This window comes from Syngnathus typhle, linkage group LG6, assembly GCF_033458585.1.
Source record: "Syngnathus typhle isolate RoL2023-S1 ecotype Sweden linkage group LG6, RoL_Styp_1.0, whole genome shotgun sequence".
NCBI classification, from domain to species: Eukaryota; Metazoa; Chordata; class Actinopteri; order Syngnathiformes; family Syngnathidae; genus Syngnathus; species Syngnathus typhle.
The window spans coordinates 14239321-14254704 of record NC_083743.1 but is presented as its reverse complement, the minus strand read 5'-3'; the positions used below and the strand labels follow the sequence as shown (position 1 = coordinate 14254704).

The window sequence follows — 15384 nt, the reverse complement described above, 5'->3', positions numbered from 1 at the left end:
AATGATCACGTGCATTACGATCCTTTAGCACCAGTGCTTCGGTCAGTGTATTCACTTGTGTACAATTGGGCATTTAAAAATACCTTTAGTACAAATAGTACAAATATTTTTTATTATGTGTGTGTAGGGGCCCCCACTATTCCAAACATTGCTGTTGATTCAAATTGGGTGGGTACAATAAGATTTAAGGAGACAAATCTACACAGTTTCAGTTATCCAAGGAGGCTGATTTTATGCAGCACCGCTCCCTGCAGTCAACTAAAATTTGTCAAAGTGTCCATCTGTTTTAGTTTCAGTTTTCAGTCACGTGTCTCAGTTTGGTCACGTGGATTTATCTGCTTTATTTTTGTTCCACCAATTTAATTTTCATCAGAATACTCTGCTGAGATGAGTGGAGGAGTGTAGAACATATTATTGCACTTTTTTTTAATATGACCTTCACTTTGGATTGGTTCATCATAATATCATTCATAATGATACATTACAATGATACATTTAATCATGATTAAAGCCTGAATATGTGATTAAAGCCTAAATATGAGTATCAGTAAAAACCTTTCAAGGCGAGCTCTTTCATCAAACTTAATCGTGTGAATATTATTATTATCCATCCATTTTATTATTATTATTATTATTATTATTATCCTTCCATCCATTATCTGTAGCGGTTTTCCCCACGGGGGTCACAGGTGTTGGTATTATTATTATTGCAACATAGGCTTTTATGAAGGTCTATTGCAGATGCAGATGTGCGCACACATCCTCAGTTCATCCTGCTAAATGTTTGTAACATGATCGATATCTTCTTGTATAAATTTCAGCTTGCTGTTTACAATTTTCAGGACTGTTGGTGCACCCAAATCACCAAATTACAGCATCTAAGATTATGAGTACGATTTGTTTTGTCCTACATACAGGACATTAACGGACATTTCACTTCATGGACTAAATCTTTGGTTTGGTGTGCACAAAATAGTAAAAATTGAGATTTTTTTTTACGAGAAGCAATGTGTGATTTGGATGCACTGCCTTGTCATCAAATATGATCTTGTAACTAAAGAATCCGGGAAACCTGTCATGTTGTTGTTACCTAAACTGGTATGTGTGTGCGCGGCCAGCCAGTATGTTACAGAGTAGTCTGGTAGGAAGCAGAACCATCCTCTGAGCTGCTCTGAAGAAGTGGCTGTTGCTCTCCAAAAATAGATGCCCTCTTCCTCCTCTGGTTTCTTCTCCACTTCCTTCTTGCTAGGACAGCCGCAACCGCAATAATTGCCGTGATGAAAGCCCCAATGATACCGGCTCCCAGAAGCCACTGCCAGATCTCCTGGGCCTGCTGCAGGTAAGGTGTCAAGATTTCTTGAACAAACCGCTGGCCTGAAGCGGAGGCAGACAAGACGACACTAGCTCAGATATGCAAGGCTGTGAAGTTTTAAGTCTCACACTTGTGATGGTCTGCACTGACCTGGATCCAACAGATAGGCGTATTCATATCCCATTGACTTGGTGGACAGAAAATTGTCTCCATTTCTATAAAGCGGCAGGAAAGGAACCATGTAGTAGCCATCATTATGGCCAATGGGAGCATTGGCAAATGGATAGAAGGTCCGTGAAGGCTGGTGGGTTCGGAGCCAACGCTCAAAGATGCTGCTCAAAAGAAGATCATTGCAGTGGGTCATGGTGAGGTGAGCGCACCGGAATAACGTGTTTGTGATTTACTGTACCTGTCAATGAAAGCATGGTGCAGGAGGAATATGGGGTCATTGGCGGAACCTTGCACAGAGGACATGGAGCCATTCATGAAGACATGCAAGGCATTGTGCATGGTGCTTTGACCTTGAACCGCCATGCCTGTGGCTGGACTAGCGAAACCTGAAAGAGCAAATGGGAGTGAGTCCACTTTTTACATCACGTATCAGTATTGAGGTGTTTTTCCATCACAATAGGCAGTGAAATGAATACATTATTGATTCTCAACTGGTGGCCCTATTCTGGGTGAACATTGGTCTGCAAGTAAAATATTTGCATCTGACGCTCTTATTACTGTAAATGCATGAGTGGCTATTTTTAAATGTGGATTTTTTTTCAGTAATTCGTACCTTTTATTTCCTACACTTAGCCGTTCCCTAAAATCAGAGTCATTTTATGTCAAATTTGGTAAATTATAGATGAAGATTTAGCTGCTTTGAAATGAAGGACCTTAAGAGGAACAGTGCCCACCATTGACATTAATAGTAACTGCAGGTCTGTACATTTATTTTCGATAGATAGTAATCAGAAACTACAGCAATGGTACCCCATAATTTGTAACTATTGCAGTACTGTACTTGGAACATTACTTTAAAGGAAAATGAAATGAAGTATACTAGAATATAATGTGTGGTATCACTGCCTGCTGCCCTTTATCCTTGTTGTGTGAGTGGCTGTCAGAGCAGATGATTTAGTCGATGGATGGATGGATGGATGGATGGATGGATGGATGGATGAATGGATGACTTCTGATTGACTGCCTTTTGTGACCCCACTCAATATAATTGCCGTAGGAATCGGCTGGATATGGACATTAACCCAATGATGAAAATCTATCCCCGTGTGAGTTTGCAAACGGGCCAACAATCCACCTCTAGATTAAAGAGATTAGCCCAAGGATTATCTTCCCATTCATTTGTTAGGCATGTGAGTACAGTAAGTAATACAGACGTATTAGCGTGCATTTGGGTGTGTATCTAATGTTCTTACCCTCAAGAACGTTCCTGAAGCTCATGTTGGCAAACCGGTCCATGGATCCGGTCTCGTACTCTCGGAGGCCCACGGCGGAGTCGACATCAGCCGATGTTGGGAGTCTCTGTACTCGGTTGGTATCGTGGTTGCCGGGGTTACGCAGAAGCGGACCTTCCTCTGTAGCGTTGCACAATGCCTCACGTCTGTTATATTCCTCAGGCTGAGTGCAGATCACCTACATGTAAGCAGACCGGTACACAAAAGTAAAAATTATATAAACATCAGTTTTTGTTCAACGCAATCAATGATGAAGGACAGAAGTCTCGGGAAAGGTGAACATTTAATTGTTCAGCTTTGTTGATGCAATTATGACGAATTTCACCACACCCAGATGTGTATGACAATCATTGAAACTTTACCTCTTTACCTTTACAATGCATATTTATTATTGTTCAGCACTGGTGTTAGTACCACTACTGGTACACTGGCTCTCTCTTGTGGTACTCAAAAGAATCACTATATTTTAATGTTGGTGTTGCTTGGAGAGCAGTGTTTATTTTTAGGGGAATGCCATCAAATATGAAAATTTATACTTTGTGTAAAAAAGGTTGACAACCATTGATAGAGAGGACTTTAATTAAAACTGCACGTAGATTGAAACATATGAAAAAAATGCAAATACAGCGTCAAATTGCTTCTAACGACTACTTCTATTCTCCTACACGTAAAGGCTCCACCCCAACATACAACGCTGGTCTCAGTTCCTTGGCACCAAGATGCCACTAGATGGTGCCAGATTGGTTTCCAATAAAAAACTATTATCATGTGGCATTTAGATTGTTTCATAAAGACCAAATCAAACAAAAACCTGCGTATCATTTAGTTGTATGCATGTAATGTATACTGTATGTTTAACTCAAATTTATACCAATACATGATGTGTTTTAGTCATTTGAGGGCCTCAAAATAGCAACTTGAATTCAAATATTTGGGCAAATTGTGCTAAAAAAGGATCCCTTTTGCTATTTTAAATAGTTCAATAATTGGAAAATTTGCATTTTCTGGCTCAAGAAGAAAACATGCTCTATTTTGAGCCAGAGTTGGGATTTTCACTTTAAGGAGAAGTTAATGAAAATATTCTTGCCTTCCATGATGAGAAGACCGACGCAGGGCTGATGAGGTTGGGATTGAAGGGGCTGCGGCCGCCCATCAAACTATCTGTGCACACCTCACACGTTTGGACATCCCTCCAGTCCCAGTATGGGATAGTGAAATTAAAATCTCCTGTCAACTTCCTAATCTCGTTCTCCCAGTGAAGCAGGTAGACACGATGCCACGGCAGAAAGCCTGCGGATTCATGGGCGAAGTCGATGTCCGTCCATACGTTCCCCGGCCCCCCCAGGAAGGCGTCCCTTGACACGTAGTAGTGCATCCAGACAAACAGATCGTAGGAGTTGATGTCAGCAAACATAGGATTCTCGCCGTTTTCGCCCATCTCTGCTCTGGTTGCCGTGGCGATGACATAGTCAGGGCTGATGGTGTTCTTAGCCAGGTTGAGGTAGGAGATGAACTTTTGCTGGTCAGCAGCAGACAGCGTCAGGATGTTTCGCCGCACCGATTCCCTGTACTCTGCACAATTTGCTCCCCAGTAGCCAAACCTGCACTCCCCACAATCAAACCCACCGTAGTTTCCCGCACAGCGACAGGTTCGGTTGTAGAAGGCCAAAGGCCAGCGCTCCCTGTCGTCAATCCCGCTGTGAGGGTACTGCGGACCGTCGGGTTCGTCTGACACTACCACCTCTGTGCAGAAACCGCGGCCTGACAGGGCACCACACGCCGAGCCGTCTCCCTCCCACACTGGGCAACACTCTTTGGTCCGTAGGCCCTCTGCGTTGGCGCAGGGGCGAGGGAATTGGCAAAAGCAGCTCCCGAGAAGATGCAAAACAATCACGGCTGGAAAAAAGCTCCTCATGATCAAATATTGGCAGGTAATAGTGGTCACTGGAACACCTGTTGAAAAGAACACAAACTAAGTCTCACCTGCAGCAATAAGTAGAAAGAAATCCGTCAATTTAAACAAACTACCTTATTTTGCTGTTTGAGGAATTGCCCCGCCGATGTTCCCCTCTGAACGTCCAACCTCCTTCCACCCTCACTTTCTTCACCCTGCCAGCAGTCTACTGTTCTCTCCGCTCTCATTTAGCTCATTTGGGGGGCCGTCCTCAGACAGAATGTGTGATCTCACGCACGCTCCCTTGCGCACACGCAACTTTGTGTGTGCCCTCACTCAACATCACATGCTTAGGATAATATTCCAGATTCTTTCATTCTGTCTTGAGACCAGCTGACCTCTCCTCCATCATACCTCAGGCACAAGTGTGTGACTGGCTGTGCGTACCACCATTTCTCATGAGTCCATTTACTCACAATGGCAATGTGTGGCTGAAATGATGGAAAAAGGGAGGTTTCTTGCAACTGAGGTCAGGAAATTTTTAGTATTGATAAAATTGTCCTTAATATGAATCAGGAGGAAGGTGGGGTGGTCAGCATGTTTGTGACTGTCAAATATATGCAGCATTATGTTGACTTACTTACTCTATGTTGGAAATTTGCCTTGAGTATTGGTGGCTGGTATCGGCATGCAGCCTCCTCAGTGGTCAATAATCTCAAATAAGGACGGAATGGCCCCGATACTGATACGTCTCATTCATTTTTTAAAGTTGAGCCGTGACTAGTTGAGTTCTGAGACCTGGCAACGATGTTTTTTTTCAGTCAACAGCAAGTAAGAAAATAGCCACCCCCTGAAATGGATAAAAACGGTTGAATTTTCCTGCTTAACTGATATTCGTCAAATGCAATATTAATAAAAATGCCACGTTTAGATTTGTGGGGACACATACAGCATATTATTGTAAAGAACATTTTTGGTCATTCACAAATTTAAATTTTTTTTCAGTGGCAACAGCTGAGTGGAAAAATTTACAAATTACATAATATGGAATCTTTATCAGCTTCCGAACTTTGATTGCTAAATCCATCCTGGCACCATTAAATAAATTTGAACAACAAATGAATGTCCCGTACAAAAAAGTCTCCGTGACTGTCTTCATTATCTGTACCACGTGATTCAGCGTGACGCTCACTTCCACAATACGGCAATAGACCTGCTTTCTCCGCTTTTGCACTTTATCCCCCCTCCTCCCTCTGGGCTCATGTGGGCCACTATGATCTGGCACAAGCTAGAAGTTTGCGCAGAACTCGAGACCTTCAAGTGGTCACATGCTGCCGCATACCAGGCACGGGATGCGGCTTATCTGCAGCACCAACTCACTAGAGCGCACAGGAATGAGCATCACAGGGTAGATCTGACCGCGAGGCACCTCTGGGAGAACGCGCGCTAGTTGCGCATGAGTGTGCGTGGAGACAAAGACAGAGCTTTCAATTTTTCGTAGAATTCTTCTGTAAAGTAACAATTTCAACCCCGGGAAAATTTTATCTCATGACGCACGTCCAAATATTAAACGTTACATAAATACTTCGTATGATTCTTTTTGCCTCGAAACTAACACAAGAGGGCAGCGTGATCCCTATAATGTGTTGGAGGGGACACGAAGGATTCAGAAAGCCCCAAAGCCCACACGAGTTCCATCAATATTTTTTAAATGTCTCCACACAGGCAACATTGTCAGGCAGATTAGCTCCAGGTCATCAATGACCACATGATGACAAACAATATTGAAACTGAGTAAATACGGCGAAAATACAGTTTCAGAATCTATGGGGTTAAGTTATGACACAGGTCGTGAACTTTTCTTCTCCTACTCTTGGCACGTTGCACGCTTAGACACAATCTTGTTTTAAACAGCTTTGGATTTGCATTTCTTTGCAACTTGTTCAAAGACTTGGCCTAATTGGCTACATTCAATACGTCAACTTCCATTCTTTTGCAAAAACTCTCTCTCTCTCTCTCTCTCTCTCTCTGTCTGTCTCTCTCTCTCTCTCTCTGTCTCTCTCTGTCTCTCTCTCTCTCTGTCTCTCTCTGTCTCTCTCTGTCTCTGTCTCTGTCTCTCTCTCTCTCTCTCTCTCTCTCTCTCTCTCTCTCTCTCTCTCTCTCTCTCTCTCTCTGTCTTTGTCTCTGTCTCGGTCTCTCTCTCGTAGAATGAAAAGGAAAACAGTATGGATCGAATCTTCGTTGCAAGGGCTTGTTGAAATCATCCATCCATTTTCTACTGCTTGTCTTCACGGTGAAGCTTCAGTTGACTTAAGGCAAGGAGTGTGGTAAACCTCAGACTGGCCACCCATCAGTCACACATTCTTGCTGAAATCCTTTCACTCGCAAAACATACTTGACAAATTCCCTTGTCATTCAGGGTAAATTGTATTCCCTGACATCCTTGGTTGGTGTAAATCAGCAGCGTGTCCATGGTAACTGCTATTATTTTGAAACAACCTTGTCAAATTGATGCGTCACCTGTGACACTGGCTGTTGTGGGCGTGCGTGATTTGCACTTTGAATGCAGCATTCCTAAAGCAAAGTTTGCAGCGTGGATTTTCTACAGGTTCATTGAAGGCTAAATTGTCCAGAGGTGATTATGAATGGTGGTTTATGCATACCCTGCTGGTGTACTCCGCCTTTGCCCACAGGGCAGCTGGGACAGGCTCCAGCTCACACGCGAACAAATTGACGAGCACAATGAAATACGATAGAAAATGAATGAATTTGTATTGTTAAATCAGCCTGGGCTGACTGTTTCCTTGAAGTTGAAATGAAGGTAACCTTGAATTGAGTCAAATTTCACTCATCTGCGAGAGGAGAAGAAAACCCATGCAAACACTGAAAGAAAAATTAAAAATCTGAAACTGTGAGGCAAGTGTTGTAACCACTGTGCTGCCTGCACTGCACTCTATTTATATTCTTAGAAAAAATATTAAGAAATCAACCTCATATTTTCTATGCTAAAATATTGCTTCGATTGCCGAGTTTAAATCCGAGACGCTTCAGTGCATTTAATATATTAGATAAACATAAATTATGGACACACTATTGTAACTGAGTAATGTTCATCTATTACGCATCTTAATCCAGTTCCCCGAGGATGAGCATGTGCTCTCTCTCAGCATGCTTTAGTCTTTATTCATCTCAACGGCAAACCATTTATTGACCCGGTTTTACATCAACCATGATTCAAGCGTCTCTTTAAGTGAGTGTCATCCCCGTGTGTGTACACAAGTAAGCGGAAACGGCACAAGTGGATCTGATTGATTGCGTGTTAACTGATTTTATTTACTACAATAGTAAAGGGTTGCTACGGAAACGGGAATCATTCTGGTTTCTGAACAGATCAAGTTGGAAGATGAGATGTGATGTGACAACAAACCGCACTTCCACCGGGATGCAGTATGGAAGACAGATGAGGGGCATTTGTCTTTGGCGTTCTTGCAATCAAAATCTGGCAAGTGACCAAAGTACTCATGATTAACTGTAACTATGATTAAGTGAGTTGAGAGTGCAGGTCTGATGAAGATACATTTGAGTTGTATGTGACAAAAAGCATTTTTGAGGGCATTTCAACAAGCCAACACATCAGTGTCGACAAAAAACAAAAAAAAAGAAAGGACTGTATGTACTCGGATTAACAATTAAAATATTTCATTGTGTTTATGTGATTGCGCTCATATGGTTTTCATCACAGCCTATTTGCTCGTGTCAAAACAAGATTAAAAGAAAGAGTTGGGAGACAAAAGCGACTAAAAGGGGAGGGAATGAGAGAGATAGAGGTCGGAATTAGTAAGGCTATCATTTCATCACAGCAGCCAGCCTGCTCGTGTGTGTGCCTTCATGTGGATGTCAATGCTCTTTTAATGGTCCACTAATCTCAAATGCATTTGGCTGGCAAATTAATCCAAGCCTTGTCATAGCCAAGCTCTCAAATCCCTTCAATCCCATATTACCCCATCCCTGTCTCTCCCTCATGGTTCCCTCTCACTCTTTATCAGTATCCATCTCCAGATGGTATAGTGGAGGTAGGTGTGAGAGAGAGTGAGAGAGAGAGAGATAGAGAGAGAGAGAGAGACTGTAGGAGCGGGAGAGAGGTTGGGTGGCCTGTGATTTGAGAGGAGCCTCCTCATTGGAGCATTGAGAAATAGAGAGAGCGAGCAAGAGAGAGAGCGAGGAGGGGGTTTCATTTGTTGCCATAGTGAAAAAGTAGATTAACCAAAGCGAGCAGCGATGCCATGATGGACGCGTGAGGGATGTTGCTCTTCTCCAAGTCGGCACACCTGTCCTGCAAGTAGAGGTATGCTTGCCATTTATTGAATATCTATTTATTAGACTGTCTGGAAATGTATTTGGACCAAAACCTGAACTCATTATCATGACCACATATTTCTATTTTGCCCCCCCCAATTCATGTATGCGTTAGCATGTGTTCCAACACACATATAATGAATGTAGTCATGCATGCTGAAAAGTAAGCAAAACAAGCACACATTGAAGTTAGAAGCACATCTATGGGTGCATTTGGATCGCATTGCTTTGCATGTGCAGGTTGACGGCCATTGCGCTGACACTTGATCCATCTCTAGAATCTTATAGTGTCCCCTCTCGTGAAGACAGGCATGCAATGTCTGCCTTTATTCGTCGCTGAAAAGTGCACATGCAAGCATAAACATGCACAGAGTGCACCACATCGATCTATCCCAAATGAATCAGTTTACAATCTGTTTCAAAATGAACATGGGAGGTTCTACCAGCATCCCTATTGTTTCTCTAGACAAGTTCTAGCGTATAGGCTTTTCAATTGTATTAATTTAGAAATTTTGAAATAATTTCCAATAAATTAATACTATGTATAATTTAAAAAGTTGCATAACTGGGGACCGGTTGCCAATTAAACAAATATAATAAATCAGGTAATCCTCTGGCTTTGGGCCAATTAAAAACTGTGATACGATTGGCCTATCACACAAATGTCTCATCCCTCCATAAAAAAGACATTTTGATCAAATCCTATTCTAAGAACAAAAGGATTTTTTCCTTCCCCTATACATATTCCAAGAAAATAAGACTCTTCAGAATAAAAAGAACAAAGAACAAAATGATTTTTTTCCTTCCCCTATACATATTCCAAGAAAATAAGACTCTTCAGAATAAAAAGAATAAATCCAGAATAAAAGGTGATAATAAAGTTGTTTAAACATAACTTTGAGACAGATAAAATGGTCACAGTTTAGTGCAGTGATTTGCGACCAGTGCTGAGAAGAGCATCAGTGATGCTGCGGAAAAGTATCCAATCCTACTTCATTTCTCAGAAAATAATTATTTATTCATTGGAAATTGCTCATCTAGAGGAGCTATGCAAGGCTCTTTCATTAGATGGCAAAAGGCACAATAAACCCATTGCCAATCATGCAACATGCTAGTTATAAAACATTACTGTGTGAGAAAATTGAGATGAGGTCATCGTTACGTCAGTATTGCTAGCTAGTTCGAGTGAGATTTGTAAATGTAAAAAATGGGTGCCTAGCTTAATAAAAGTTGGGAAACACATAGATGGTTAAATGTTAACTATAAGCTTCATGATGATTATGAATTTAAATGATTAGACAATAAAGTCAAAATAAAGATGGGAGAATTTTTCAAACGTCTTAGAACAGTTCACTGACACAAGTACAGACACTGAATGCAAAGTGGCTCACATGTGCATACATTATATGTAGAGGCTCAGCAAGATTGTTTAATTTTATTTATGACGTGCTTGACCCCAGTGGGGAGGACAGATTCAGGGTCACAGGCAAAATATTCGAGATGATTATGAAAATAGATCATGCATGACTGAAATGACGTGAAAATAAATATCTTTAGACAGAGTGGAGTTCACGGAGTTGTTGAGCAAAACCACTTACGCCCATTGAAAAAAATAAGTCATGGAATAAAGAAAACACATTTTAAAAGATTTATTGCAAATCTTATAATAAGAGTTTTATGATTCTGTCACATTTTCATGGTGACTGAGTGAGTTTCATGGGGCACTTTATTGATATGTGTCATGATAGTATGAAGGATTATATGACCTACATGGGAAGAACAGCTAAAATTTACGCAAACCTGGCGCACCCGTTAAGGTGGTTATGGAGCGACAACTTTCCAAACAGCAAACCAGACAGGAGAAGGCACTTTTGACTTAGAATTTACCATGAGTGTTTTGTATTGGAATTGGGAATATAAGAAGCCAGCGTCGTGGCATTTGTTGACAAGTGTGGCAAGGTGTGTGCGCGTGTGTGTTTGAAGGAGAGGTGTTTGGAGAGAGGCTCAGGTGTGCGTGACTGGAAAACGGACGAAGCGGTGGCAAATGAGGCAAAGCTGCTGGTTGCTTTGACATTGAATTGAGCGCCATCGCTGCGATCTTTTCTCCTTGAGATCATCAAATTGCGACCTAATTATTTAAGAGAAAGGTAAGACTTCAGCTCTGGCGGAAATAGCAACGTGAATTGTAATCTGTTTCATATTCACGTGGAGTCTTGCATTTCTCCCTTTTGCCCTGACTAAATTGAGCGGAGTTTGTCGTCATCACACAAACCCATTGGAGTGCATTTTGCCTCCTCGGTGAGCAAGAAGCGGTTGCAATTGGTGTGAAGGAAATCCTGTCGTCCAACTGGAGACTCAACATGGGCAATATTTGCATTCGTGTGCAGCTTTCACTCTTTCATGTTGTGCACCGAAGTCGCACCGAAGTGTGTATGCGGGATTCCAAAGAGCTCCTCTCCCAATGCGGCTGGTGGGCGCAGCGCTGCACCAGGCGTCTTCATCATTATTGTCTCATGCACGCAGAAGACTCATCGTGATGAGTTATTAATCGCTGTTAAACGTGTGAATTAAATGCTTAGTGGCAAGTCGGGTACAAATTCGTGTTTTGCTTGGCTGTCAAACATGAAGTGGTTTCTGGATCCGATGTAGTCAGGTGTACTCGTACCCACCTTGTCTGATCTTGCAACTGCGGTGTCAGCAGTTAGAGTCCACTCGGCTTTGGGACTCATTGGAGACAATGCCCGCACCTTGTCTTCCTTATCTTCCCATGGGGGCGCTTGCCAGTGTGTTTGTAGTACCCTGCTGTATCTTTTATAGTGACATAATTCTTGGTTATTGACTTGGGCTCTGTACGGTGTGCAGAGAAACGGATGGTGCCCTTTATTGATTGAATAAGCAATTCATTATCATATTTTGCAAACCCTCTTTTAGACTCAAGTCAGAGTTCAAAGATGTTGCAGGGTTGGGCAATTTATCACTGCATATAATTTGAGAATGGGTAAGCAATGGTGACATTTAGGCGGGTTTCATTGTTTGGATTGTGACGTAATGTTTTTCTAACAAGATGACTGGAATCAATTCAGTGACCAAAGATCATTGTGAACAGAAGAGAAAATCAGGATTTGGATATTGATCTGTTTCTACTGTAGATGCTATTATGATGTTCCACACCTTCAGCAACTTGTTGAATAATTAGAAAAAATGAGAGATTATTTATTACACCTAGCTGTTGTGTAGTGTTTATGTGCAAAATATTATTACATAAAAATCATATAGTTGTCAGTGTGCCCATATTTTCCTCAGACTATCACAATAATTACATTGTGTGAAATGTTCTCCATGTTTGTTGTCGTACACATTTTACTTGTACTGTTAATGATACGTGACATTAATTTCCATGTATAGAATTACAAAATGTGATAACAATATAACATGTTACATATGTATATGTGCATCCTAACAATTCCTAAACTTAAATAGGCTAACTGTTATAGTGATCAAATTAGAGCAACTTGATTGTGTTTATTGTGAGCAATTGTTGTATTAGGATTTAACCCCGCAACCCGAAGGTCCCTCGCGCCCCCCCCCCCCCCCCCCAAAGAGTCGTGCATTGCATAAACACGGGCCCCTCGCACAGCTGCATGTTTTAAAGTAGCACAAGCAGCATTCACTCAGTGACTCAGTCACTCAGGCTGTGTGTGAAGACACAAAGATTATCTTGTATTTTCAGTTGAACTGCCAAATAATTGATTGCAATGTTGAAACATGCATCAATGAATGGGGACAAGGAAAGATACAAGTTTTTATCGATATATGTTTATATTTCAAAATTGCATTTAGAAGCTTCTGTGATATCTTTGTGTTGAGTTTCAATATATTTATAAATGCATTATGGTGTGGGAAATTTTTCTGAGGAGGGATTGTGGATTGGATTTTCTTTTGCGTTCAACGGACGCGAGGCCTACGCAACGAGACAGACGCACAAAAAGGGGGGGGGGGGTGATTGAGAGACCCGAGCATGTATGACTGAGTGTGTGAAAATCTTGGACTGAAACACTACTAGTTTGTTTTCCGCGAGCGAGTGGGTTTGTGTGGAAGTATGTGAAAGAAAAGATGTTCTCTTTGACGTGTTCATTACTAGTGCAGTGGTTAGCCAGGCTGCTTCCCTGACACTGTCATTTTAATTACAATTAGCCAGACTGTCCCTTGCTGCTTTTTTTTTCTTTGTCATGTGCTTCACATTTTCATAAAAGAAATTCTGTGGCACAGTGGCAGCATGTCGAGTAAGTGGTTAGCACATCCACAATTGGGGGTTTGAATCTGGAGTACTCTTGGGCTGGGTTGCAGCTCACTCATACTTAGTTTCTGAATACATATTTTTACCCACTATTTTTCCCCTTTATTATATTAATGTTCATGATTTAATTCCGCTCCTCTCTGTTACCTCCCCGTAGTCAGCAAAGCCCAAACACCTGTGCCATGACCTTCACCCAACTTGGCTTGAGGGTCAAATGCTGTGCAGTAAATCATTTGTCAGGTCATCTGGTAGAGAACAGCCCCATGATTGTTTATTAGCTTTACTTGAGAAAACAAATGTCTCGCTAGTCTCTCTGACTGTTTAATGGCAGTATACAATATAGGCAAACATTCTATGTTTGGCCTTCCATTTGATCAAAATAAAACGTGCCCACCTCGTTGCACAATAATAACACAAATTAGGCCGCCACTATCGAACATTTTTAGAATCGATGTTTTCCATCGATTAATTGGAAACAAGTGTTATTTTTTTTTCCCCATTATTGTTTATTAAGAAATTTGTTTTTTTATTTGAAATTATTTAGTGATTTAAGAACAGCTAAGCAATAGTTAAGCAATTTCACACAGATTGTTGGTCATTGTTTTCCAAAGTAAAAGCACGCGTTTGCAAGCATCTTGTTTCGATTAAACACAAAAGATAAAACAATCTGCTTCGACGAAGGAGTAGAGAAGATTTGGATCTTCAGAAAAAAAAAGTGTCTCTAAATGATTATTCGATTATTAAAATACAAGGCGATTAATGTGATAATCGTTTTGTTTTCAACTAATCAATTAGTTTTGACACCCCTATCACAAATGGATAAACATCAATATTTTGCCACATAGCATCATTATTAAGCGAAAGATGTATATTATGTATTGATTACATGTGTTCGTGGGTGTCCTGTAGCAGCTGCAGTGTGTAAGATTGACACTTTTTTTCCCCCCTCTGTCTTCCAGGTTCATGTGAACATGTCTGTCTGCTGTAACCTACTTTGGACGCTAGCTCTCCCTCTGGACTTCCACCATTTATTAAAAGGCAGTCAAGACTTTCTGCTTAATTTCTCTAGTCGCACTGCGGATCCTTTCTCTGTTATGGTGACCACCCCACGTTGAAATCTGAAGACAGAAGAAAAAAACGAGTTGTTATGGCCAGGAAAACTGTTTGCCGGACAAATGGTAACCTGTGACAACAACTTTGAATTTCACTTTGGGATGAATAAACAGAGCAAGATGATTGTGTGGCTACTCCTCGTCTTTGTTTGGGGGGCACTTGAGCAAACGGACTCGGCACAGTCTAGCGAACGGCGAGTTGTAGCCCACATCCCTGGGGACATCATAATTGGAGCGTTGTTCTCTGTGCATCATCAGCCTCCTGCAGACAAGGTTGCTTTTGGAATATTTCACATCTTTTACATTATAATGTGCATATAAAGTAATATATGTGTGAAAGGAACAATATTGACCACGTTTGCAAGATTTCCTGCCCTTTGTGATGAATCCTTATTCCTTCATGTTCAGGTTCATGAACGTAAGTGCGGCGCAGTTCGAGAGCAGTACGGTATCCAACGGGTGGAGGCCATGATGCACACGCTGGACCGCATCAATGCAGACCCTCTCATCCTTCCCAACATCACCCTCGGATGTGAGATCCGCGACTCCTGTTGGCACTCGGCCGTGGCTCTGGAGCAGAGCATCGAATTTATACGGGATTCGCTGGTATCGTCTGACGAGGCGGAGGAGTGGGGGGGAGGAAGCCCTTGGGGAGGAGGCGGCGGGGGTGCAGCCATGAAGTGCGCTGACCCCTCTGCCACTCCCATGCGAGGGAAAAAACCCATTGTGGGTTTAATCGGGCCAGGATCGAGCTCAGTAGCGATCCAGGTCCAGAACCTTCTACAGCTGTTCAATATACCGCAAATTGCCTACTCTGCCACTAGTATGGATCTTAGTGACAAGGTGAGACATAGTTTACTGAGTCTTTGCTCATGAATAAAATTATGGTGCTTTTCAACATGTCTCTACTTTTACAGAGTCTTTACAAGTACTTCATGCGGGTGGTGCCA

At 41.8% G+C, this 15384-nt stretch overlaps 2 protein-coding genes across 3 annotated transcripts in view; one reads left to right on the top strand and one right to left on the bottom strand.

Moving 5' to 3' along the window:
- Positions 1 to 683: 683 nt before the first annotated feature.
- On the bottom strand, positions 684 to 4951 carry tyr (tyrosinase). Its single transcript, XM_061280075.1, has 6 exons — positions 4804 to 4951; positions 3863 to 4728; positions 2737 to 2953; positions 1722 to 1869; positions 1463 to 1644; positions 684 to 1374 (listed from the first exon to the last, which is right to left on the bottom strand). The coding sequence occupies exons 2-6, from the start codon at positions 4688 to 4690 to the stop codon at positions 1127 to 1129; spliced, it is 1623 nt and encodes a 540-aa protein (XP_061136059.1). The 5' UTR covers positions 4691 to 4728; positions 4804 to 4951; the 3' UTR covers positions 684 to 1126.
- A 9366-nt stretch (positions 4952 to 14317) lies between these two features.
- Positions 14318 to 15384, top strand: part of grm5b (glutamate receptor, metabotropic 5b) — a 23854-nt gene continuing 22787 nt past the window's right edge. For both annotated transcript variants that reach the window (XM_061280998.1, XM_061280997.1), the window contains exons 1-3: positions 14318 to 14707; positions 14843 to 15277; positions 15352 to 15384. The exon at positions 15352 to 15384 is cut by the window's right edge and continues 82 nt beyond it. In XM_061280998.1, the coding sequence (XP_061136982.1) occupies positions 14498 to 14707; positions 14843 to 15277; positions 15352 to 15384 (678 nt within the window). In that variant the 5' untranslated portion in view covers positions 14318 to 14497. The remainder of the gene's footprint in view (positions 14708 to 14842; positions 15278 to 15351) is intronic.

What these genes read in the sequence shown, in the direction of transcription:
- tyr (XM_061280075.1), bottom strand. Translation starts at nt 4,690, where the DNA reads ATGAGGAGCTTTTTTCCAGCCGTGATTGTTTTGCATCTTCTCGGGAGC. An exon ending in CACCATGCTTTCATTGACAG is followed by an intron (nt 1,645 to 1,721) that starts GTACAGTAAATC and finishes TCTTTTGAGCAG; the next exon opens with CATCTTTGAGCGTTGGCTCC. An exon ending in CGCCTATCTGTTGGATCCAG is followed by an intron (nt 1,375 to 1,462) that starts GTCAGTGCAGAC and finishes CCTCCGCTTCAG; the next exon opens with GCCAGCGGTTTGTTCAAGAA.